Source organism: Salmo salar, chromosome ssa03 (genome assembly GCF_905237065.1).
Source record: "Salmo salar chromosome ssa03, Ssal_v3.1, whole genome shotgun sequence".
NCBI classification, from domain to species: domain Eukaryota; kingdom Metazoa; phylum Chordata; class Actinopteri; order Salmoniformes; family Salmonidae; genus Salmo; species Salmo salar.
The window spans coordinates 72,069,461-72,096,377 of record NC_059444.1 but is presented as its reverse complement, the minus strand read 5'-3'; the positions used below and the strand labels follow the sequence as shown (position 1 = coordinate 72,096,377).

Below are 26,917 nucleotides of genomic sequence, written 5' to 3'. Positions count from 1 at the left end.
ATGGTATTGCTGTTGTGATTAGTTGTGTAGTTTTGGGTACCGGTAGTTAGGAGTACGGCAAACACCTTATTTCTTTGGTTCCTCAATATACATTTACCATCCCCCTCAGGAATTGCTCTTGAGAAAATTTCATGTAATTGTCCCCTCCAAAGTTGATATCAGATTTTCGCCCCTGGACATGACTAATGAGTGTGAGGTAACTCTGCATCTTAATAATATCTCCTTCCTCCAGAAGTGTGCACTTGTTCACATCCCTTCATGGATTTATAAGGAAATGACTGGTATATGGAAACTCCCTCTAGCCATGCCTACTCCAATACATTGCTTTTAAATTTGTCGGGAGTAGTGATCAAGTGCACACTTCAGGAAGAAGAGAATATTGGGACGAAACCTCACTCCCACTCTCTTTCAACTGTCTCTTACTGCTAGCTCATTTCTCTCTCTAAATCTCTCTCTCCCTTTGTCTCCCTCCCTCCACAGCCTGCTCTCACTCTCTATGGTAATGATTATAGTGACAATAAACATATATTTGTGTATTATCAGCCCAAAGTTCTTCCCAAATGAGCACTTAAAAGAACCAAAACAAGGGAAAGCTAGTGGCTGCAATACAGCTGATCAGGAGCTAGTAGTCTATCACTAGACGCTGACCATGAGGAACAACTCAACTTAGGAATTCAGAGAGGGAGTAGAAAAGAAACATAAAGAGAACTAGAAATAGAGAGAGTGAGGGAGAGAGAGTAAGGAGCAAGCAAGGGGACTCAGAGATCCAAGCTGTTTTATTAATCTGCCAATTTTCTCAGATGACGCAAGGACTGGGATTTTGCCTATTCTTTCTCTCTCTCTATCGCTCCATCCTTTCCTCCCTTCATTGTGTCTCTCCCGATGCCTTGCTCTGGTTGGATGGGAGACGACACACAGCAGGTAGGACTGACTTTACCTCCCTTCTCTTCGTTCCTTCTATCCCTTCACCTGTCCTCCCTCTGATCTTTCTCATCTTCTGAGTGATGTCTGGACATTTCTTTCATGTTCGTCTCAAATCCTCCCCCACCCATGTGCATAGGATTTACCAGAAATGTTGTTGTACTACCATTGTCAGTGCTATTTTTCATTCACTGAATTGCTATGAATTTGGAGTCCATGTGCTCATGTCACTTTTGCTCTGTTTCTCTCAGTCAGAATGTGCTGCACATTGACTGTCTTTATATCCTGGTACTGCTACCAGTTTGTCTGTGGTGATGTGTGTATATAGGTGTAGGTGTGTGTATATAGGTGTAGGTGTGTGTGTACATCGTTCATCTTCATTCGATTTTATGGAATGTTCTGTATCATCATTTTTCTTTCACTGGAGTGTAGTCAGCGGTGATGGTTCGATATTAACAGTGCTATGGAACCTCAGAATTAGCTGACTATTTACATTCCAATGAAATGCTTTCCCAGCTGTTGCATTTCAAATAGTTGTGTTTAGAGTCAGAGTGAGAAGAAGAGAGAACCAAGACAGAGTTTGCGTTTGGAGAAAAAAAAACTGAGAATATTCAAAGATATTTTTGGCAAAAGGAGAGGATGGATAAACTGTTCTGGAGGATTGGGAAGAATAAAACTAGCTTCTGCTGGAGAAATTGCATTCCAATGACAGATCGAAAGGAAAGAGGAAAGAGAGAGTATGAGGGAGGATTTATAAATAGCAGAGCTTTAGAAGGGTGAAGAGAGCAGATGTGATAGACAGTCTGTGCTTAAGGAGTTCAAACAACAGATTAATACACTCAGATTACAGTCCGAGAGAGAGGAATGGAGGGGCTGCCACACACACACACACACACACACACACACACACACACACACACACACACACACACACACACACACACACACACACACACACACACACACACACACACACACACACACACACACACACACAGACAGATGCACACACTGATGAACAGTCAATGAAAAATACACAAGCTCCCTATTTTTTCTCTCTGTCATGGTCTATTGATTCCAGAGTTTGCCACTGACGACCAAATCTGACTAATGTTGAGCCTGAGACAGAGGGTTATTACACTACATACAAACCCACTACATCCATTTTCTCTATATGGTCTGAACATGCCCTTAACACGTGTGTGTGGGTGTATGTGCATATGCTGTATGAGTAAACTCCTTGAACCTAGAATTAACATTTCTGAGGTGAGATTATGTGTGATGCCTGCCTGCATGCCTGTTTGCCTGTGTGCCTGTGTGCCTGTGTGTGTGCTGCACACACTATTCAGTGTATGTGTCTATTTTACATTTTTTATTGCTTGGTATTACTGCACTGTTGGAGCTAGAAACACAAGCAAACTTTATTTGTCACATGCGCCGAATACAACAAGTGTAGACCTTACCGTGAAACGCTTACTTACAAGCCCTTAACCAACAATGCAGTTCAAGAAGAGTTAAGAAAATATTTCCCAAATAAACTAAAGTAAAAAATAATAAAAAGTAACACAATAACATAACAATAACGAGGCTATATACAGGGGGTACCGGTACCGAGTCAGTGTCAGTGTGCGGGGGTACAGGTTAATCGAGGTAATTTTACATGTGGGTAGGGGTGAACTGACTATGCATAGATAATAAACAGCGAGTAGCAGCAGTGTACAAAACAAAATGGAGGCGTGGGGGGGGGGTCAATGTAATAGTCCGGTGGCCATTTGATTAATTGTTCAGCAGTCTTATGGCTTGGGGGTAGAAGCTGTTAAGGAGCCTTTTGGTCCTAGACTTGGCGCTCCAGTACCGCTTGCCGTGCGGTAGCAGAAAGAACAGTCTATGACTAGGGTGACTGGAGTCTCTGACAATTTTATGGCTTTCCTCTGACACTGCCAATTATATAGGTCCTGGATTGCAGGAAGCTTGGTCCCAGCGATGTACTGGGCCGTACGCACTACCCTCTGTAGCGCCTTACAATCAGATGCCGAGCAGTTGTCATACCAGGCGGTGATGCAACCAGTCAGGATGCTCCCGATGGCGGAGCTGTAGAACTTTTTGAGGATCTGGGGACCCATGCTAAATATTTTCAGTCTCCTGAGGGGGAAAAGGTTTTGTCATGCCCTCTTCACAACTGCCTTGGTGTGATTGGATCATGATAGATCGTTGGTGATGTGGACACTAAGGAACTTGAAACTCTAGACCCGCTCCACTGCAGCCCCGTTGATGTTAATGGGGGCCTGTTTGGCCCGCCTTTTCCTGTAGTCCACGATCAGCTCCTTTGTTTTGCTCACATTGATGGAGAGGTTGTTGTCCTGGCATCACGCTGCTAGTTCTCTGACCTCCTCCCTATAGACTGTCTCATCGTTGTCTGTGATCAGGCCTACCACTGTTGTGTCGTCAGCAAACTTAATGATGGTGTTGGAGTCGTGTTTGGCCACGCAGTCGTGGGTGAACAGGGAGTACAGGAGGGTACTAAGTACACACCCCTGAGGGGCCCCAGTGTTGAGGACCAGCGTGGCAGACGTGTTGTTGCCTACCCTTACCATCTTGGAGAGGCCCGTCAAGAAGTCCAGGATCCAGTTGCAGAGGGAGGTGTTTAGTCCCAGGGTCCTTAGCTTAGTGATGAGCTTCATGGGCTCTATGGTGTTGAACGCTGAGTTGTTGTTAATGAACAGAATTCTCACATAGGTGTTCCTTTTGTCCAGGTGGGAAAGGACAGTGTGGAGTGCAATTGAGATTGCGTCATCTTTGTATCTGTTGGGGCGGTATGCATATTGGAGTGGGTCTAGGGTATCCGGGAGGATGCTGTTAATGTGAGCCATGACCAACCTTTCAAAGCACTTCATGGCTACCGACATGAGTGTTACGGGGCGGTAATCATTTAGACAGGTTACCTTCGCTTCCTTGGGCACAGGATCTATGGTGGTCTGCTTGAAACATGTAGGTATTACAGACTCAGTCAGGGAGAGGTTGAAAATGTCAGTGAAGACACTTGCCAGTTGGTCCGCGCATGCTCTGAGTACACGTCCTGGTAATCTGTCTGGCCCCGCGGCTTTGTGAATGTTGACCTGTTTAAAGGTCTTGCTCACATCGGCTACCGAGAGAGCGTTATCACACAGTCGAGCATAAAAGGCATTTAGCTCGTCTGGTAGGCTCACGTCACTGGGCAGCTCACGTCTGGGTTTCCCTTTCTAGTTCGTAATAGTTTTCAAGCCCTGCCACATCCGACGAGCGTCAAAGCCAGTGTAGTAGGATTCAATCTTAATCCTGTATTGATACTTGCGATAACATCTGCAAATCTGTGTACGCGACTAATAAACTTTGATTTTATGTTTCTGAATGGACTTGTTAACCTATACAGTGCAGTGTTGTAGTAGTATCCTGTCGAAAGTTTCAAGACCCCCTCCCTTGTTCTCTCTGGAAGAAGGGAGGGGGATATGGGATTATATCTCTTTCCCAGCGAAAATCACACCAAACAGTCAACAAATGGAAATAATCCCCCCCTCTCTCTCACACACACACACACACACACACACACACACACACACACACACACACACACACACACACACACACACACATACACACACACACACACACACACAACATGCTCACGTGATAAAGACAAATGCATACACAGAGCTCAACGTAAATGCATATAAACTCCCATGTCCTGTTAGTTAATAGGGCTGTAGACAGAGGGTGGGGGTTTAGCGGTGGGCTAGCCATCACACAGCTGTTAAGTCTCTTAAACCCACATCACTGATTGGTCAGGGGCAGGGAGGGTCACTGATTGGATGAGAGCATGCGTGGGTCGTCATAGTGACAGTGATAGATGCTGATCGTCATAGTGACAGTGATAGATGCTGATCGACATAGTGACAGTGTTAGATGCTGATCATCATAGTGACAGTGACAGTGATAGATGCTGATCATCATAGTGACAGTGACAGTGATAGATGCTGATCATCATAGTGACAGTGACAGTGATAGATGCTGATCGTCATAGTGACAGTGATAGATGCTGATCATCATAGTGACAGTGACAGTGATAGATGCTGATCGTCATAGTGACAGTGATAGATGCTGATCATCATAGTGACAGTGACAGTGATAGATGCTGATCATCATAGTGACAGTGACAGTGATAGATGCTGATGATCATAGTGACAGTGACAGTGATAGATGCTAATCATCATAGTGACAGTGACAGTGATAGATGCTGATGATCATAGTGACAGTGACAGTGATAGATGCTGATGATCATAGTGACAGTGACAGTGATAGATGCTGATCATCATAGTGACAGTGACAGTGATAGATGCTGATCATCATAGTGACAGTGATAGATGCTGATCATCATAGTGACAGTGACAGTGATAGATGCTGATGATCATAGTGACAGTGACAGTGATAGATGCTGATCATCATAGTGACAGTGATAGATGCTGATCATCATAGTGACAGTGACAGTGATAGATGCTGATCATCATAGTGACAGTGTTAGATGCTGATCATCATAGTGACAGTGACAGTGATAGATGCTGATCATCATAGTGACAGTGACAGTGATAGATGCTGATCATCATAGTGACAGTGACAGTGATAGATGCTGATCATCATAGTGACAGTGATAGATGCTGATCGTCATAGTGACAGTGATAGATGCTGATCGACATAGTGACAGTGACAGTGTTAGATGCTGATCATCATAGTGACAGTGACAGTGATAGATGCTGATCATCATAGTGACAGTGACAGTGATAGATGCTGATCGTCATAGTGACAGTGATAGATGCTGATCGTCACAGTGACAGTGATAGATGCTGATCGTCATAGTGACAGTGTTAGATGCTGATCATCATAGTGACAGTGATAGATGCTGATCGTCATAGTGACAGTGATAGATGCTGATCGTCATAGTGACAGTGATAGATGCTGATCGTCATAGTGACAGTGATAGATGCTGATCGTCATAGTGACAGTGTTAGATGCTGATCATCATAGTGACAGTGACAGTGATAGATGCTGATCGTCATAGTGACAGTGACAGTGATAGATGCTGATCATAGTGACAGTGACAGTGATAGATGCTGATCATCATAGTGACAGTGACAGTGATAGATGCTGATGATCATAGTGACAGTGACAGTGATAGATGCTGATCGTCATAGTGAGTGACAGTGATAGATGCTGATCGTCATAGTGACAGTGATAGATGCTGATCGTCATAGTGACAGTGATAGATGCTGATTGTCATAGTGACAGTGTTAGATGCTGATCATCATAGTCACAGTGATAGATGCTGATCATCATAGTGACAGTGACAGTGATAGATGCTGATCGTCATAGTGACAGTGATAGATGCTGATCGTCATAGTGACAGTGATAGATGCTGATCGTCATAGTGACAGTGATAGATGCTGATCGTCATAGTGACAGTGTTAGATGCTGATCATCATAGTGACAGTGACAGTGATAGATGCTGATCGTCATAGTGACAGTGATAGTGACAGTGATAGATGCTGATCATCATAGTGACAGTGACAGTGATAGATGCTGATGATCATAGTGACAGTGACAGTGATAGATGCTGATCGTCATAGTGACAGTGATAGATGCTGATCGTCATAGTGACAGTGATAGATGCTGATCGTCATAGTGACAGTGATAGATGCTGATCGTCATAGTGACAGTGATAGATGCTGATCATCATAGTGACAGTGACAGTGATAGATGCTGATCATCATAGTGACAGTGACAGTGATAGATGCTGATCATCATAGTGACAGTGACAGTGATAGATGCTAATCATCATAGTGACAGTGACAGTGATAGATGCTGATGATCATAGTGACAGTGACAGTGATAGATGCTGATGATCATAGTGACAGTGACAGTGATAGATGCTGATCATCATAGTGACAGTGATAGATGCTGATCATCATAGTGACAGTGACAGTGATAGATGCTGATCATCATAGTGACAGTGTTAGATGCTGATCATCATAGTGACAGTGACAGTGATAGATGCTGATCATCATAGTGACAGTGACAGTGATAGATGCTGATCGTCATAGTGACAGTGATAGATGCTGATCGTCATAGTGACAGTGTTAGATGCTGATCATCATAGTGACAGTGACAGTGATAGATGCTGATCGTCATAGTGACAGTGATAGATGCTGATCATCATAGTGACAGTGACAGTGATAGATGCTGATCATCATAGTGACAGTGATAGATGCTGATCATCATAGTGACAGTGACAGTGATAGATGCTGATGATCATAGTGACAGTGACAGTGATAGATGCTGATCATCATAGTGACAGTGTTAGATGCTGATCATCATAGTGACAGTGTTAGATGCTGATCATCATAGTGACAGTGATAGATGCTGATCATCATAGTGACAGTGACAGTGATAGATGCTGATGATCATAGTGACAGTGACAGTGATAGATGCTGATCATCATAGTGACAGTGTTAGATGCTGATCATCATAGTGACAGTGTTAGATGCTGATCATCATAGTGACAGTGACAGTGATAGATGCTGATCATCATAGTGACAGTGACAGTGATAGATGCTGATCATCATAGTGACAGTGTTAGATGCTGATCATCATAGTGACAGTGACAGTGATAGATGCTGATCATCATAGTGACAGTGATAGATGCTGATCATCATAGTGACAGTGACAGTGATAGATGCTGATCGTCATAGTGACAGTGATAGATGCTGATCGTCATAGTGACAGTGATAGATGCTGATCGTCATAGTGACAGTGTTAGATGCTGATCATCATAGTGACAGTGATAGATGCTGATCGTCATAGTGACAGTGATAGATGCTGATCGTCATAGTGACAGTGATAGATGCTGATCGTCATAGTGACAGTGATAGATGCTGATCGTCATAGTGACAGTGTTAGATGCTGATCATCATAGTGACAGTGACAGTGATAGATGCTGATCGTCTTAGTGACAGTGATAGTGACAGTGATAGATGCTGATCATCATAGTGACAATGACAGTGATAGATGCTGATGATCATAGTGACAGTGACAGTGATAGATGCTGATCGTCATAGTGACAGTGATAGATGCTGATCGTCATAGTGACAGTGATAGATGCTGATCATCATAGTGACAGTGACAGTGATAGATGCCGATCATCATAGTGACAGTGACAGTGATAGATGCTGATGATCATAGTGACAGTGACAGTGATAGATGCTGATCATCATAGTGACAGTGACAGTGATAGATGCTGATGATCATAGTGACAGTGACAGTGATAGATGCTGATGATCATAGTGACAGTGACAGTGATAGATGCTGATGATCATAGTGACAGTGACAGTGATAGATGCTGATGATCATAGTGACAGTGACAGTGATAGATGCTGATCATCATAGTGACAGTGACAGTGATAGATGCTGATCGTCATAGTGACAGTGACAGTGATAGATGCTGATCGTCATAGTGACAGTGATAGATGCTGATCGTCATAGTGACAGTGATAGATGCTGATCGTCATAGTGACAGTGATAGATGCTGATCATCATAGTGACAGTGACAGTGATAGATGCTGATCATCATAGTGACAGTGACAGTGATAGATGCTGATCATCATAGTGACAGTGACAGTGATAGATGCTGATCATCATAGTGACAGTGACAGTGATAGATGCTGATGATCATAGTGACAGTGACAGTGATAGATGCTGATCGTCATAGTGACAGTGATAGATGCTGATCGTCATAGTGACAGTGTTAGATGCTGATCATCATAGTGACAGTGACAGTGATAGATGCTGATCATCATAGTGACAGTGACAGTGTTAGATGCTGATCATCATAGTGACAGTGACAGTGATAGATGCTGATGATCATAGTGACAGTGACAGTGATAGATGCTGATGATCATAGTGACAGTGACAGTGATAGATGCTGATCGTCATAGTGACAGTGATAGATGCTGATCGTCATAGTGACAGTGATAGATACTGATCATCATAGTGACAGTGACAGTGATAGATGCTGATCGTCATAGTGACAGTGATAGATGCTGATCATCATAGTGACAGTGACAGTGATAGATGCTGATGATCATAGTGACAGTGACAGTGATAGATGCTGATCGTCATAGTGACAGTGATAGATGCTGATCATCATAGTGACAGTGACAGTGATAGATACTGATGATCATAGTGACAGTGACAGTGATAGATGCTGATGATCATCAGTGACAGTGATAGATGCTGATCATCATAGTGACAGTGACAGTGATAGATGCTGATCGTCATAGTGACAGTGATAGATGCTGATCGTCATAGTGACAGTGATAGATGCTGATCGTCATAGTGACAGTGTTAGATGCTGATCATCATCTGACAGTGACAGTGATATATTCTGATCGTCATAGTGACAGTGATAGATACTGATCGTCGTAGTGAAAGTGATAGTCATATTGATAGTGATCGTGATGTGAGAGAGATCATAACATAGGTAGTTTGTTTTCAGATCCAATGTTAATATGTGCATTGATAGCTCAGCGATATTGGATTACATACTACGGTGATGTAAATCTCTCCTCCTAATCAAAGAGAGAGAGATTAGCCCTCCTGACTTGACTGGCATGACCATTCAGGGGATATGAGTATCTCTGGAATCTGGATGCATGGAACTAGTTTCACTCTGGTCTTCTTGCTGATCCAGGAGAGCTCAACATGGCAAGACACGTAAAGAAAAACACCACTGCCAGTAACAGCCCTGCCAGTAAGGATTACAGCTTTCTCCTCCCGTTGAGACTTGCTGTCTTTGAAGTATCCTCCTTCATCCCTGGTGCTTTATGCTCATTTCTAACACATGTTTCTGTTCTGAGTGCTTCCCTAAAGCCTTTTCCTGAGGAATACTGTAGCTTTCTTCTCAGAGAGATCATGGCCTTTGAACCTACCTGCCAAGGTTGTAATATCTCTGTCATGTTTGACCAAATCCTGGATTTACCGTAAGGGCTCTGACTTAACAGTGTAAACCCATTGACTGTCTGCTTTTATGTATATAGTATCTTGTAAAAAACTGACAATAATATAGCTAGCAAGCCTGCATTCAAGATAGTGCTCTGGGTGCTGAGATTATGATGAACATTACATTATTAAGCACATTACTCATCTGCGATACGAGGTGATATGATGTAACATAAACTAATATGACAAGTCCCTATGACTAGCTCTGATCCAGGGCTACATGTGGACTATCTTCCCTTTCAGTCTGTTGGAGGCTAGCTGCTCTGGTCCAGAGCTATATGTAGACTTTCTTCCCTGTTGGTCTATTGGAGGCTAGCTCTGATCCAGGGTTACATGTGGACTATCTTCCATGTTGGTCTGTTGGAGCCTTGGAGGCTAGCTCCCAATCCCACTGCTCAGGCCATTCCTACTGCCATCCTACTGAACAAAGTATTGGCAATGAGATCTGTGTCCCAAATGGCACCCTTTTCCCTTTATAGTGCACTACTTTTGGCCAGAGCCCTATGAGCCTGGGTCAATTGTACACTATATAGAGAAAAGATTGCTATTTGGGATGCACATAAACACTCTGTGTGTTCATCGGTCTACTCTGTGTTTTCTGATAGTACAGTGATTCTACAGTTCATCAGATCATGGTGCGGTTTCTGACTCACCCTCCTACAACAGGACTGCTGGATAATTGTAGTACGGTACATTGTCTCCTGGATGTTTGTAAACATTAATGTTAAGAATGAAATGAATTTTGCAAAGAGGATTGGTACAGTAACAGAAACAGGGAGCCCCCTCCACCCCTCCCTTTCCCCCCATCGCACAGTTCACAAGGGATTATATCGGTCTGCTATCGAAATTTGGCAAGAGATTCCCTTCCCCCAAATTTTTGTTGCATTTGCTGGCAATCCCTCTTTATGCCTGGGCAGCAACTGTTGTTGGACTTTAAACGACAGATGAAGACAAGCTGATGAACAGAGCGGGGAAAGAGAGCACGATGGAGAGAAGCGAGGTCAAAGGGTGAGGTCCATAGAGAGTGGAGGAGGTAAAGAAGGAAGGAGAGAGGGAATAGAAGGAGGTTAGACTAGACTGGTCTACGTGCATTTTGGTGAGTGTTTTCTCCATTCTTCCTTATGTAGAAATGCCATCTGCATGGCTGATGAATTATAATCATGTGTGATTGTCCCTACGGAGGCGGTCTGTTTGTAAATGTGCCACTCAGGTTCCTGACACTGACTTCACACACCGCCATGTTGCTCTCCAGATGTGTTTATCTCTGGTGGGAGGGGGATTCATCATCCTTCTCTACACTCTGTTGGAGCTGGTGCTGCTGGTCACTGCATTGGAATACTGGAACAGACAGACTAGGCAGACTGAGTAGTTATTAGTTGAATATTATTATAATATATCAAACCTGATCAGATTTACGTTGCTTACATAATATTGATGTTTTTATGTAAAGGTCTTGTTTGGATGGCACGTCCACCTATTGTTTTGACTATGTTTGAACCTGTCTAGTCTGATATCTGATGTTAGGCTGGATGTTCCTTCTCTGGCAGAAGTGGGGGGTTTGGTTTAGGTTGTGATGTGGGGGTGACTACAGTGATTCTCTGGTTGACTTGAATAGAATTGTGCTCCATCACTCACATTGTCAGATTATCGTTGATCATTCCCATGACATGACTCTCAGATGATTGTCAGAGTGCTTTGTTACTCCGCCTCTCTCCGTCTCTCTCCCAATTGTTTTCCATCCATCTTTCTCCACCTCCATATCCTGTATTATTCAGGTTGTGGGTACATTCCTTCTCAATGTAATGACATTTATCAGACCTTATCCTGACTGATCTGTCAGATCTACGTTTTACTCATCTTAGTCAACAGCACCCAACGGTTTCGGTCTTCCCTTGGTATGGTGATGATGTTAAACTGGTTTGAAAACAACTCCTCGCCTCTTCCCCCTCTGTCTTCGCAGATCTCAAGGAACCAGGTGTAAAACAACAATATGGTGTACGTTTCCCCAAGCCAATAGAAAGGCTAAGGGGAGCCACTGTAATGCTTACACCAGAGGAAGAGGCATGGGGCTGTTTTCTGACCAGGCAGATGTGTGCTCTCACAGTACACCTCCCTCTCTCACTGTCTCCCTCTCTACCACAGACAGGATGACGAATCAGCAGCCAGTCCACCAGTCTAACAAGGCCCATTATGATGAGGCACTGCCACCCATTGTTGGCGCTGGAGTGTTGGACTTGTTGGAACCCAAACTTCCCAATAGTTTCTTGGGAACCTACTGTGGCTTCCTCATCCGAAACTCACTGCTCGTCCTCACTATACTGGGTAGGTAGGCACCTACCCACCTACCACCTCGCTTCATGGTGGTCAACTGTCAGGAAATCAATTACTTCATCAACTTCAGTGGTTATAAAGTGTTACACTGCATTTCAGCTCTCTGTATTTCCTGCTCTAGCACACTATTTTTTATATATAAACATTTTATTAAATGTTTATTAGCCCATCCCCCTCTTCTACGACAATAACAAACTTTCTCTCTTATTTTTTTACAGCTTTCTCACACACATTTTACACACATGGCACTTCTCTCTAAGTTTTCTTCACCATAGTTACATATCAAGAATATAGTTAGTACATACAGTACATTCGGAAAGTATAAAGACCCCTTACATTTTTTCCACATTTTGTTAAGTTAGAGCCTTATTCTAAAATTGATTAAATTCTTTTTTTTCTCATCAATCTACACATAAAACCCCATAATGACAAAGCAAAAGCACGTTTTTAGACATTTTTGCAAATGTATAAAAACAAAAAATAGAAATATCTTATTTACATAAGTATTCAGATACTTTACTGAGTACTTTGTTGAGGCACCTTTGGCAGCGATCACAGCCTTGAGTATTCTTGGGTATGATGCTAAGCTTTGCACACTTGAATTTGGGGAGTTTCTCCCATTCTTCTCTGCAGATCCTCTCAAGTTCTGTCAGGTTGGATGGTAGCGTCGCTGCACAGCAATTTTCAGGTCTCTCCAGAGATGTTCAGTCGGGTTCAAGTCCGGGCTCTGGCTGGGCCACTCAAGGACATTCAGAAACGTGTCCCAAAGCCACTAATGCGTTGTCTTGGCTGTGTGCTAAGGGTTGTTGTCCTGTTGGAAGGTGAACCTTCTCCCCAGTCTGAGGCCCTGAGCAGTCTGGAGCAGGTTTTCATCAAGGATATTTCTGTACTTTGCTCCGTTCATCTTTCCCTCATTCCTGACTAGTCTCCCAGTCCCTGCCGCTGAAAAACATCCCCACAGCATTATGCTGCCACCACCATGCTTCAATGTAGGGATGGTGCCAGGTTTCCTCCAGATGTGACGCTTGGCATTCAGGCCAAAGGGTTCAATCTTGGTTTAATCAGACCAGAGAATCTTGTTTCTTATGGTCTGAGAGTCCTTTAGGTGCCTTTTGGAAAACGCCAAGCAGTCTGTCATGTATCTTTTACTGAGGAGTGGCTTCCGTCTGGCCAGTCTACCATAAAGGCCTGATTGGTGGAGTGCTGCAGAGATGGTTGTCCTTCTGGAAGGTTCTCCCATCTCCACTGAGGAACTCTGGAGCTCTGTCAGAGTGACCATCGGGTTCTTGGTCACCTCCCTGACCAAGGCCCTTCTCCCCCGATTGCTCAGTTTGGCTAGACGGACAGCTCTAGGAAGAGTCTTGGAGGTTCCAAACTTCTTCCATTTAAGAATGATGGAGGCCACAGTGGTCTTGGGGACCTTCAATGCTGCAAAAAAAATTGGTACCCTTCCCCAGATCTGTGCCTCAACACAGTCCTGTCACGGAGGTCTACGGAAAATTCCTTCAACCTCATGGCATGGTATTTGCTCTGACATGCACTGTCAACTGTGGGACCTTATATGGACAGGTGTGTGCCTTTCCAAATCATGTCCAATCAATTGAATTTACCACAGGTGGACTCCAATCTAGTTGTAGAAACATCTCAAGGATGATCAATGGAAACAGGATGGACCTGAGCCCAATTTCGAGTTTCATAGCAAAGGGTCTGAATACTTGTAGTTACGTTTTCGCTTTGTCATTATGGGGTATTGTGTGTAGATTAATGAGGATTTTATTTTTAATCCATTTTAGAAAAAGGCTGTAACCCAACAAAGTGTGGAAAAGGTAAAGGGGTCTGAATACTTTCCGAATGCGCTGTACACATCACTTCTTGTTGGCACTAGTGCACTTACTGTAAATCCCCCTGGAATGGAAATCCAATGAGTCAGACGCTGTGATTATAAACCCTCTCGAAGTGCTCTTCTGAAGCGTTTCACTGGACTCTCTTCTCTCTGTGCTCTCACGGAAGCTGTAAGGGTGACAGAGGCAACCATTGTGTGGCTGTTGTGCTTACTCCTCTCCTCTGTGAACTGTAACAGGTGTAATAGCGGGGTCGCTGTTTGGGATGCTGCTGCGGTATGTTTCTATTACAGACCCCAACACCCTGATGCTGGTGTCCTTTCCTGGAGACATCCTCATGAGGATGCTGAAAATGCTCATCTTGCCCCTCATCATCTCCAGCCTCATCACAGGTACACTGTTGTAATACACAGCACACACACACACACACACACACACACACACACCCAGACACACAGTCTTATACAGCTAACCTTGTGGGGACACACAATTCCATCCCATTCAAAATCCTATTTTCCCTAACCCCTAAGCCTAAACCTAACCCTAACCCTAACCCGTACTCTTACCCTTACCCTAACCATAACCCTAACCTTAACCTTAACCTTAACCCTAACCTTAACCCAAAAACCTTTACCTTAAACCTGACCCTAACTCCTAATTCTAACCCTAAAACTAACCCTAGCCCCAAACCCTTAATGTAATTCTAACCATAGCACTAATTCTAACCTTAACCCTAAACCCCCTAGAAATAGCATTTGACCTCGTGCGGACCTTCAGAATGTCCCCAGGTGGTCAAATTTGTGTTTGTTTACTATTCCTGTTGGGACTTCTGGTTCCCACAAGAGTAGTTAAACACGTCCACACACACACACACACACACACACACACACAGTCACACACACACACACACACACACACACACACACACACACACACACACACACACACACACACACACACACACACACACACACACACACACACACACACACACACACACACACGCAAGTGGAATGTGCCCTGCTCATCAGCTTGTCTCTCTCCCTCCCAGGTCTGGCTGGTCTGGATGCTCGTTCCAGTGGGAGGATGGGGTCCAGGGCCATGGTCTACTACATGTCCACTACGGTCATAGCTGCCATCCTGGGGGTCATCCTGGTCCTGGGGATCCACCCGGGAAACCCCAAACTCAGGAGCAGTCAGGAGCAGGACACGGCCCCCAAGAACCAGGAGGTCAGCAGTCTGGACGCCTTCCTGGACCTCATCAGGAACCTGTTCCCTGAAAACCTGGTGCAGGCCTGCTTCCAACAGGTAGGACCCAGACCCAGAACTAGAACTGGACCCAGACGCAGAACTAAGCCCTTACCCCATCAAACAGTGGATGTTCAGTTGTTATTGTGAGATTTGGACCTTATCAAAGCCTGGCTTTAATGACCAGTATTGGGAATGTGTGGCTTATGGGGCAATTGATTGTTACAGTGCCTTCAGAAAGTATTACACCCCTTTACTTTTCCCACATTTTGTTGTGTTAAAAAGTGGGATTAAAATTGATTTAATTATCTTTTTTTTGTCAACGATCTACACTAAATACTCTGTCATGTCAAACTGGAAGAAAAATTCTAACATTTGTAAAATATTTGTGAAAACCAAACAGTAATATATCTTGATTAGAAAAGTACTCAACCCCATTACATGTTAGAGTCCCCTTTGGCAGCGATTACAAGTCTGAGTCTTTCTGGGTAAGTCTGTAAGAGCTTTGGATTGTACAATATTTGCACATTATTCTTTTTTAAATTCTTCAAGCTCTGTCAAAACTGTAACTAGGCCACTCAGGAACATTCAACGTCATCTTGGTAAGCAACTCCAGTGTTTATTTGGCCTTGTGTTTTAGGTTATTGTCCTGCTGAAAAGGTGAATTTGTCTCCCAGTGTCTGTTGGAAAGCAGACGGAACCAGGTTTTCCTCTAGGATTTTGCCTGTTCTTAGCTCTATTCCGTTTCTTTTTATCCCAAAAAAAACTCCCTAGTCATTGCCGATCACAAGCATACCCATAACATGATGCAGCCACCGCCATGCTTGAAAATATGAAGAGTGATACTCAGTGATGTGTTCTGTTGGATTTGCCCCAAACATAAAACTTTGTATTCAGGACATAAAGGTAATTTCTTTGCCACATTTTTTTGTAGTTTTACTTTAGTGCCTTACTGCAAACATGATGCATATTTTGGAATATTTGTATTCTGTCAGGCTTTCTTCTTTTCACTCTGTTAATTAGGTTAGTATTGTGGTGTAACTACAATGTTGTTGATCCATCCTCAGTTTTCTCCTATCACAGCTCATAAACTCTGTAACTGTTTTAAATAGGTGCCCTTCTTTGCGAGGCATTGGAAAACCTGATCTTTATGGTTGAATCTGAGTCCATGCAACTTATTGTGTGACTTACTAAGCAAATTTTGACTTTTTAATTTATTTAGGCTTGCCATAACAAAGGGGTTGAATACTTATTGAGTCAACACATTTCAGCTTTTCATTTGTAATTAATATGTAAAAATTCCTAAAATATAATTCCACTTTGACATTATGGGTTATTGTTTGTAGGCCAGTGACCAAAAATCTCTATCTAATCCATTTTAAGTTCAGGCTGTAACACAGCAAAATGTGGAAGAAGTTAAGGGGAGCAAAATACTTTGAAATGACTGTATATGCACAAACAAGTTCATAAAAAGGAATGGCTTACGTTATCATGGAAGTAGAGTTTTGCTTTAGAGTAGAGAAGACATTAGTACTATATAGGTAGAGAACATTGAACAGAACGACATGAATTGGGGTATTTACAGTACTATATAGGTAGAGAACATTGAACAGAACAACATGAATTGGGGTATTTACAGTACTATATAGGTAGAGAACATTGAACATAACAACATGAATTGGGGTATTTACAGTACTATATAGGTAGAGAACATTGAACAGAACAACATGAATTGGGGTATTTACAGTACTATATAGGTAGAGAACATTGAACTTAACAACATGAATTGGGGTATTTACAGTACTATATAGGTAGAGAACATTGAACAGAACGACATGAATTGGGGTATTTACAGTACTATATAGGTAGAGAACATTGAACAGAACGACATGAATTGGGGTATTTACAGTACTATATAGGTAGAGAACATTGAACAGAACAACATGAATTGGGGTATTTACAGTACTATATAGGTAGAGAACATTGAACAGAACAACATGAATTGGGGTATTTACAGTACTATATAGGTAGAGAACATTGAACTTAACAACATGAATTGGGGTATTTACAGTACTATATAGGTAGAGAACATTGAACAGAACAACATGAATTGGGGTATTTACAGTACTATATAGGTAGAGAACATTGAACAGAACAACATGAATTGGGGTATTTACAGTACTATATAGGTAGAGAACATTGAACAGAACAACATGAATTGGGGTATTTACAGTACTATATAGGTAGAGAACATTGAACAGAACGACAGGAATTGGGGTATTTACAGTACTATATAGGTAGAGAACATTGAACAGAACAACATGAATTGGGGTATTTACAGTACTATATAGGTAGAGAACATTGAACAGAACGACATGAATTGGGGTATTTACAGTACTATATAGGTAGAGAACATTGAACAGAAATGCAGCTAGAACCTTAAAGTCCCAGGCGCTCCATATTATGATCCTTCCATTTCCCAGAAAATGATGACTTTGCAGACCAACACGTGTGTGGTGTTAGCTGTGCAGATCCTAATCCCCTCTCTTTATTCCAAGCTTTTGTTGTTGCATTGGACATTTGATGTCTCCCTCTGAACATCTTTCCCCTTGTATTGACCAATAGCTGTTCTTGTGTTGACATTTACATTTGACATTTTGGGAATTTATCAGAGGCTGTTGTCCAGCGTGATTTACAGTTAGTGTATTTATCTTAAGATAGCTAGGTGAGACAACCACACACCATAGTCGTAGTGAGAACAGTTTTCCTCTGAAGAAATCAGCAAAGTCAGTGCTAGTAGGAAAAGTGCAGGTTTTTAGTTTTTATTTTTAGGGGCGAGGACGGAGGGAATGAGACGGAGATGTCTTATTTAAGATACTCTTTGAAGAGGTAGGGTTTCAGACGTTTTTGGAAGATGAGCAGGGACTCTGCTGTCCTAGCATCAAGGGGACATGATCCTGTACCTAGGTGGCTGACCACAGGACAGAACAGGAGAGGACAGGAGAGGACAGGAGAGAACAGGAGAGGACAGGAGACTACAGGACAGGACAAGGCAGGACAAGACTGTGATTTATAAAGCAACACTGCCTGGCAGATATGATTGCTGTTAATCCAAGCAGTCGGATCATTTTTAAGCGATAATCCAGACCTCAATCATGTCGCAGCAGTCGCCTTCTTTTGTCCAAATCCTGTGTTTTTTCTCTCTCTCCTTATCGCTCTCGTTCTCTCTCTCTTTCATGCGCGTGTGTCTGAATGATTAGAAATACTCTGTGTTAGACTGGGTGAGGGTCAGACCTTCTGTTGGTGCTAATCTCTTTACAGCTCCGTTGGGTTGTCTTCATTTACTACAGTAAGGCATCTGCCTAGTGTGTGTGTGTGTGTGTGTGTGTGTGTGTGTGTGTGTGTGTGTGTGTGTGTGTGTGTGTGTGTGTGTGTGCTTGTGTGTGCGTGAGTGTGTGTGTGTGTGCGTGTGCGTGTGCATGTGTGTGTGTGTGCTGTTCAGCCCTGGGCTTATAAGGATCCTTTCTCTCGTTGTGTGCTGTCACTGCGTTTGTCTTCATCAGAGATTAATTGATATTGTAATTGCTTTTGCAGATCAGCCAAGAAATTGCATGACGATCCCCAGCCCCCTTTTCCATATTTCCTCTTCTCTCTCTCTCTCTCTCTCTCTCCCTCTCTCTCTCCCTCCCCCTCTCTTCTTCTCTGTCTGCATAAACATCTCTCTCTTTCTGGTGGTTGCTCTCTCTCTCTCTCTATTCTCCACCCCCCTTCTACCCCACCTCTCTTTCTCTCTATTCTCCACCCCCTCTCTACCCCACCTCTCTCTCTTTCTCTCTATTCTCCACCCCCTCTCCACCCCACCTCTCTCTCTCTCTCTCTCTCTCTCTATTCTCCACCCCACCTCTCTCTCGCTCTCTCTATTCTCCACCCCACCTCTCTCTCTCTCTCTATTCTCCACCCCTCTCTCCACCGCACCTCTCTCTCTTTCTCTCTATTCTCCACCCCCTCTCTACCCCACCTCTCTCTCTTTCTCTCTATTCTCCACCCCACCTCTCTCTCTCTCTCTCTCTCTCTCTCTCTCTCTCTCTCTCGCTCTCTCTCGCTCTCTCTCTCTATTCTCCACCCCCCTCTCTACCCCACCTCTCTCTCTTTCTCTCTATTCTCCACCCCCCTCTCCACCCCCACTCTCTCTCTCTCTCTCTCTCTCTCTCTCGCTCTCTCTCTATTGTCCACCCCCCTCTCTACCCACCTCTCTCTTTCTCTCTATTCTCCACCCCTCTCTCCACCGCACCTCTCTCTCTTTCTCTCTATTCTCCACCCCCTTCTCCACCGCACCTCTCTCTCTTTCTCTCTATTCTCCACCCCCTCTCCACTGCACCTCTCTCTCTCCCTCTCTCTATTCTCCACCCCCCTCTCTACCCCACCTCTCTCTCTTTCTCTCTATTCTCCACCCCCCTCTCCACCCCACCTCTCTCTCTTCAGGTTCAAACAGTAGCAAAGAAAGTGTCAGTGATGCCCCCGAACCAGACAGAACCTGTCATAGTCAGCAAGAAGAAACTGGAGTTCAAATGGGGCATGAATGTTCTGGGTGAGAGAATGCTATGGTTCTTTCCTCTCTATTCACTGAGCGGGCAACAATGTCCTGTTCGGTTCAACTCTCTTTCTGTTGATTGGACGGAATACTATTATGTCTATTTCCTTTTGTTTCATTGGTTTAGTTATATTCATCATATATTCATCATTCATGTTGAGAGAGCACATTGGGTATTTATGAACAGATGATTTAATGTTGTAATGATGTTTTCTGAAGGTTTAATTGGGTTCTTCATCACATTTGGAATGTGCATGGGGAAGATGGGAGAGAAGGGGAAGCTCATGTCAGAGTTCTTCAACATCCTCAACGAGATCATCATGAAGATGGTGGGCATGATCATGTGGTACGTGTCTCTCTGTGTCTTCCTGTCTGTGTCTTCCTGTCTGTGTCCCTGTCTGTGTCCTTGTCTGTGTCTCTCTCTGTGTCCATGTCTGTGTCCCTGTCTGTGTCCTCCTGTCTGTGTCACTGTATGTGTCTTCCTGTCTGTGTCCCTATCTGTGTCCCTGTCTGTGTCCTCCTGTCTGTGTCCCTGTCTGTGTCCTCCTGTCTGTGTCCCCCGTCTGTGTCCTCCTGTCTGTGTCTTCCTGTCTGTGTCACTGTCTGTGTCTTTCTGTCTGTGTCCCTGTCTGTGTCTTCCTGTCTGTTTCTTCCTGTCTGTGTCCCTGTCTGTGTCTTCCTGTCTGTGTCCCTGTCTGTGTCCCTGTCTGTGTCCTTGTCTGTGTCTCTCTCTGTGTCCATGTCTGTGTCCCTGTCTGTGTCCTCCTGTCTGTGTCACTGTATGTGTCTTCCTGTCTGTGTCCCTATCTGTGTCCCTGTCTGTGTCCTCCTGTCTGTGTCCCTGTCTGTGTCCTCCTGTCTGTGTCCCCCGTCTGTGTCCTCCTGTCTGTGTCTTCCTGTCTGTGTCTACCTGTCTGTTTCTTCCTGTCTGTGTCAATGTCTGTGTCTACCTGTCTGTGTCCCTGTCTGTGTCTACCTGTCTGTGTCCCTGTCTGTGTCCCTGTCTGGTTCCCTGTCTGTGTCTTCCTGTCTGTGTCCCTGTCTGTGTCCCACTCTGTATGCCTGTCTGTGTCCCTGTCTCTGTCTTCCTGTCTGTGTCCCAGTCTGTGTCCTCTTATCTGTGTCCCTGTCTATCTTCCTGCCTGTGTCCCTGTCTGTGTCGTCCTGTCTGTATCCCTGTCTGTGTCTTCCTGTCTGTGTCCCTGTCTGTGTCTTCCTGTCTGTGTCCCTGTCTGCATCCCTGTCTGTGTCTTTCTGTCTGTGTCCCTGTCTGTGTCTTCCTGTCTGTGTCCCTGTCTGTGTCTTCCTGTCTGTGTCCCTGTCTGCATCCCTGTCTGTGTCTTTCTGTCTGTGTCCCTGTCTGTGTCTTCCTGTCTGTGTCCCTGTCTGTGTCCCTGTCTGTGTCTCTGTATGGGTCTGTTTTCCTCTAGTGGAACAATGGCTGCAGTGCTGAAAAACATTCTATAGAATGATGAATTCACTGACAGTGATGAATAAGGGGAGGACTGCGTACATGAGAAAAATGGTGGGAACTGGGACCAGGGGCAGAGAGAGGATTGGAAAGGGGAGAAATATAGGGAGAAGAATTCCCTAAGACATGACAGTGTGTGGAATGCTGAGGACTAGCAGGAGTGGGAGCAGAGCAGAAGCCTTTCTGGTTCCCAGGGGGGAGAGGGTGAAACAGGTCCAGAACGTAATGGATCCACAGACAGGAAAGGAGCCACTAGCCGCTCAGCAGGCCAGCACAAATCAGAGCGCAGACAGACTGATGCAGGGCGGGACAGAGGGACGTGGTGAGATCCATGTCCTTGGAGAGCGATGAAAGCCTTGATGCGTTGCAGGACAGTAACAGACAGTCCAGTAGCACTGAAAGATCAAGGGAAAAGAGAGAGAAGGGGGAGAGACAGAGAGACTTCACACGACACTGGCCAATACCACTGAGAGAGAGAAAAACACACATCCTCTCTCTCTCTCTCTCTCTCTCTCTCTTTCTCTCTCTCTCTCCCTCTCACATACTCGGGGGACATCTTGATGTGCAGCACATTTTCCAAGGGAACTGTGTTCTCCATACCACAAACCCAACGTAAATCACCCATTTTACACACTAAACACATGACTCACTACTAGGCCTACAGAGCTGGCCAAACAAACCGACATGTATATACAAATAACATGTCATACACCGTACACTAAACACACTGGTCACACATAGTACACTAAACACACTGGTAATACACAGTATACTAACTACTCTACCAAACAACTCTGGCTAAATGCCATCTTCCTCACAGATCAACACACAGTACATCCCTTACACCTCAGATGCTAAGCTTGTGTTGCTGTGACCTATGACCCGCCCAGCTGTGGTTATCACCTAGTCCCACTGCCTCTTCAGTATTGATGCCATCGGTGGAGTGTGTCTCAATAGTCTAAAGTGGCTTCCTCTCCCCATATATTTTCCTACACCTGGAAAATTCTGGAAGAAGCCTCCTCATTAGCAATGTTGTGTCTCCAGGTACTCTCCAGTTGGTATCGCCTCTCTGATCTCAGGGAAGATAGCAGCCATCGGGGACCTGGAGGTGGTGGCTAGACAGCTGGGCATGTACATGGTGACAGTCATAGTGGGCCTAATGATCCACGGGGGCATTATCCTGCCACTCATCTTCTTCTCCATCACAAGGAAGAGCCCCTTCACCTTCTACTCCGGGATCTTCCAGGCCTGGATCACTGCCCTGGGCACCGCCAGCAGGTAGGGGAGGAACACTCTAGGGGGGATTGGGTGTGTATGGAGGGGGTGTATATACTATGTTTAGATCATTTGTGCTGGTGTGTATTTTCCTTAATAGCACTGTATGGCATCAAGTACTGTAGTAAATGTGATAGAGCCAACTGTGCATGAATCTGGGTGATCACAGACCAGCTCTGTCTGACAGACAGACAGACAGACAGACAGACAGACAGACAGACAGACAGACAGACAGACAGGCAGGCAGGCAGGCAGGCAGGCAGGCAGGCAGGCAGGCAGGCAGACAGACAGACAGACAGACAGACAGACAGACAGACAGACAGGCAGGCAGGCAGGCAGGCAGGCAGGCAGGCAGGCAGGCAGGCAGGCAGGCAGGCAGACAGACAGACAGACAGACAGACAGACAGACAGACAGACAGACAGACAGACAGACAGACAGACAGACAGACAGACAGACAGACAGACAGACAGACAGACAGACAGACAGACAGACCCTGGGTTGTAAATGTCTGGGGCTCTGGATAAGGTTGTATGGGCCAAACTGGCCATGTTTCCGCTGCTTCTGAATCTGTCGTGCTGCTCAAACCAACTGTCATTTTGACGCATTAGGGAGGCTTTACAGAATAAGAGTAATCCTATCAACTTTCTCTAATTATATTATGACCTGGGCTTAGCTTAGGCTCAAATCAAATTCCTGCAATTCACATGTTGGATTGTAAAATACACTTGCTGTTATGATAATGCTGTTAGATTTCACCCCTTCTCTCCCCCTCTCTGTCCCCCTCCCCTCTTTTTTAACTCTCACTTTGTACTCTCACCCTCCCTGTCCCTCACTCTCCCTCACAATTTCTGTCATTATTTTCTTTCTCAATACTTCTCTCTCTCTATAACATCTTTATACCCTCTCTCCCCATTTTTATTTTCTTCCCTTTATCTCTCTCTACCGGTCTATATCCCTTTCTTACCCACTCTCTCCTTCTCTCAGTGCGGGAACGTTACCAGTCACATTTCGCTGTCTGGAGGAGAATCTGAAGATCGATAAGCGCGTGACGCGTTTCGTGCTGCCCATCGGAGCCACCATCAACATGGACGGGACAGCCCTGTACGAGGCGGTGGCAGCCATCTTCATCGCTCAGATGAATGACATCAACCTGGACGCAGGACAGATCGTTACCGTCAGGTAGGCCTCTTCTTTACCACTAACAACCCTGGCTCAGGGGGTTTCTCAGGATACTTTTGTGTTGAGGTGTGTTACCTGGGTGTAATATATTATGCTTTTAGGTATAGTACTAAAGTGTAGTGATGGTTTTAAGGTTGTCATGCTCTGTATGTATGTAAGAGAAAGCTGTGTCATTTCCTCCATGGGTTTTTGTACCTTGAAATAGTCATCTAACTGTAGGTTTACTGTATGTACCAGTTATGGTTGCTGATGACTTTTATGAGTCACATGCTAATTCATTCTGTGGTGACAATGTCTTGGAATGAGAAACGTGTGTGTAACGTCAATTCCCTCTTCTCCTTCCTCTCCCTCACTCCTTCCCCTCCTCTCCTCTCAGTATGACAGCCACCCTGGCCAGCGTGGGAGCGGCCAGTATTCCCAGCGCAGGCCTGGTGACCATGCTGTTGATCCTTACAGCTGTGGGCCTGCCCACCCAGGACATCAGCCTGCTCATCGCTGTCGACTGGCTGCTGTGAGTCACATACACACAATCACTGTGATGTTACACTTCAGATACTCTGGTCTTTGTTTCCAACAACATGATGACATTAGACTACAATGATTCAATGTTGCTGATTATCTCTCTGAATGAAAAGTAGGGTACGTCAAGCTCTGTCAAAATGCAACGCATATTGTCAACTGTAAAGGGTAGAGTGGTACTTAGCTGTAGATGGCATTGCTATTGTTGGCATCTACTCATCCATGAGAGCTGCTGTCTTGTAGTGTACCTGTATCACAGTGATCAGTCATGGCTGACTCCAGCATTGTCTGTCTGTTGGGTCAGTGACAGAATGCGTACCTCAATCAACGTGGTGGGCGACTCGTTTGGTGCTGGGATTGTGGACCACCTGTCCAGGGCAGAGCTAGCTGAGATTGACGCGGAGCTCCTCTCCCCTGAGGATGAGGAATTCATCCCCCCGCCCCCTGTCCTCACCGAGATAGACCTGGTGGACCCCAAGAGACCCCCCGAGTTACCCCCACGTTCCCCCCGCCCGCCCAAACTCAACCACCATGGCCACTCCAACCTGTCACAGATCTACTCCATCACCAACTCTCCCCGCTCCGTCCGCTCTCCGTCCCCCCGTTCTGTCCACTCTCCCTCCCAGCGCTCCAACTGTTCCCACTCCCACTCCCCACGGCCCTCTGCCTTCCGTACCCACTCCCCACGCATCCTCCGCAGAACAGAGCCTGGCTACTGCGCCCTGCCAAGCCACGACAACCAGGTAGGCTGGCTTCCCATTGACTTACTGCAGGGTTACAGATACCACTAGTCCTAGGGCTCAATCCTAACTTCTTGTTAATCATGTATTGATATCAATGGAATATTTGTGTGAACGTTTGAGTTGGATGATCCTTTGATGGCCTGTCTCTGACTCTATTTCTCTTTGTCTTCCCAGATCCCCACACTCCCTCGCTCCCACAGAGAGAGAGACAGAGGGGATAGAGACAGAAGGGAAAGAGACAGGGAAAGAGACAGGGAAAGAGACAGAGAGAGAGATAAAGGAAGAGAGAGGGAGAGACTGCGGGGGCGAGACAGCGACCGATATCAGAGCGAGACAGAGGAAGAGGAGGAGAGGGATAGGGTGCTGGATGAGGGGAGTGAAGGAGAAGAGAGTGACGACACTGCTTACGACCGCAGGAACACCATCCTGCCCTGCGACCTGCCCTGATTGGGACGCCTCTATGAAAGCACTTCTGTTTTACCACAGTTTTACTACACTTCCCCCAATTTACTGCACTCTACCACCTAGTACCACTGTGGTGTTTTAGATAGAGGTCTGGGTTGGTGGATGCAGTGCTCTACAAAATGCTTACTATTTAGCAGTTGTCTGATTTGAGTCCTGTTTGACATGATCAGGGATCAAGAAGCTTGCTTTGAGCGATGACGATATGTATGTTGCTATGGCAACACCCTTTAATAATCTTTTAAAGTAGAGCCCATGCCCTAACTTTTGCGCTCCAGTGTGCTGCAGAAGGGAGCTTTAACTTAGTGTTGTGTCCTCTGTCAACCCAGCTCTATTCTCTGATAATCACTGTCTTGTTCTAATCATTTCAGCTAGCCAGTTCCTCAACCTTATCCTCTACCCTCTAGCGTGGCTGAGAGAGATGCTGTACTGAGATCTTGGTGTTCAGTGTCAGTTAACGCACAATCAGAAATGTTCTCTTCTCAACTTCCAAAAGGTCACGTGTAGAACGTCATCCATCTCCAGCTGTACTGTATAGAATGATTCAACAAATAAATACTAATACTTCTACTTATATGTAAGTTAAAATGTGAGATAAACTTGCGTGTAGCAACTATATGTAATTAAAGGTAACAAACACACTGTAGTCAAACTATTTTTATACTATTCTACCTCCTCTCTCCCTCTTCTCTTCCTCTCCTTGTCCTCTACAAACTCAACACTTCACTTGACTTTACCTCAACTTGTACCTCAACTTGTCCTGAAATGACAATCACAATACGGTTATTGTTGTTAATATTGTTATTTCTCAGTATTAATGTACGGTTAGTCATTTTTTGTCATTGTCTGGTGTCTGAAATGATGGTTGTTAATATTTTTATAAAACATTTCCAGCACAACAGTCTTCAGTCTGTGTTGCACAGCAGTCTGTTTTCATTTTGGTTAATGTATTAATTTACTTGTTGTTTCATTACTTTTGTACTTTAATTATTTATTGGTTAATTAAGAGATATTCTCATTGGTTCTGTCATATTGATTTGTTTTCCTCTGTCCCTCTGAAATGCCTTTCGTTGAAGGTCATTACTGCCTACCCAAATCCTTCAGTCTTAAGGCAGGTTTGCAGATCCAGGTTGTGTGTATATTGTATGTAATAAAATCTTAGAGATTTATTTAAATTACAATGACAAAGATTTGGTTATTTCTGTACCTTGTGTAAAAACTGTGGACAGATTTGTTCTACAAAAAATATTTTGT

At 44.6% G+C, this 26,917-nt stretch overlaps 1 protein-coding gene across 2 annotated transcripts; it reads left to right on the top strand.

Moving 5' to 3' along the window:
- Positions 1 to 741: 741 nt before the first annotated feature.
- On the top strand, positions 742 to 26,838 carry LOC106601550 (excitatory amino acid transporter 2). 2 transcript variants are annotated; one of them, XM_014193848.2, is made up of 11 exons: positions 742 to 921; positions 12,145 to 12,324; positions 14,414 to 14,566; positions 15,226 to 15,482; positions 19,905 to 20,010; positions 20,233 to 20,359; positions 22,529 to 22,762; positions 23,745 to 23,939; positions 24,316 to 24,450; positions 24,763 to 25,201; positions 25,376 to 26,838. In XM_014193848.2, exons 1-11 carry the CDS (start codon positions 801 to 803, stop codon positions 25,646 to 25,648), a joined length of 2,220 nt encoding a protein of 739 aa, XP_014049323.1. In that variant the 5' UTR covers positions 742 to 800; the 3' UTR covers positions 25,649 to 26,838. The 2 variants fall into 2 exon arrangements, with proteins under 2 accessions (XP_014049323.1, XP_014049324.1); XM_014193849.2 differs by lacking the exon at positions 742 to 921 and adding an exon at positions 10,897 to 11,098.
- The last annotated feature ends 79 nt before the right edge of the window (positions 26,839 to 26,917 follow it).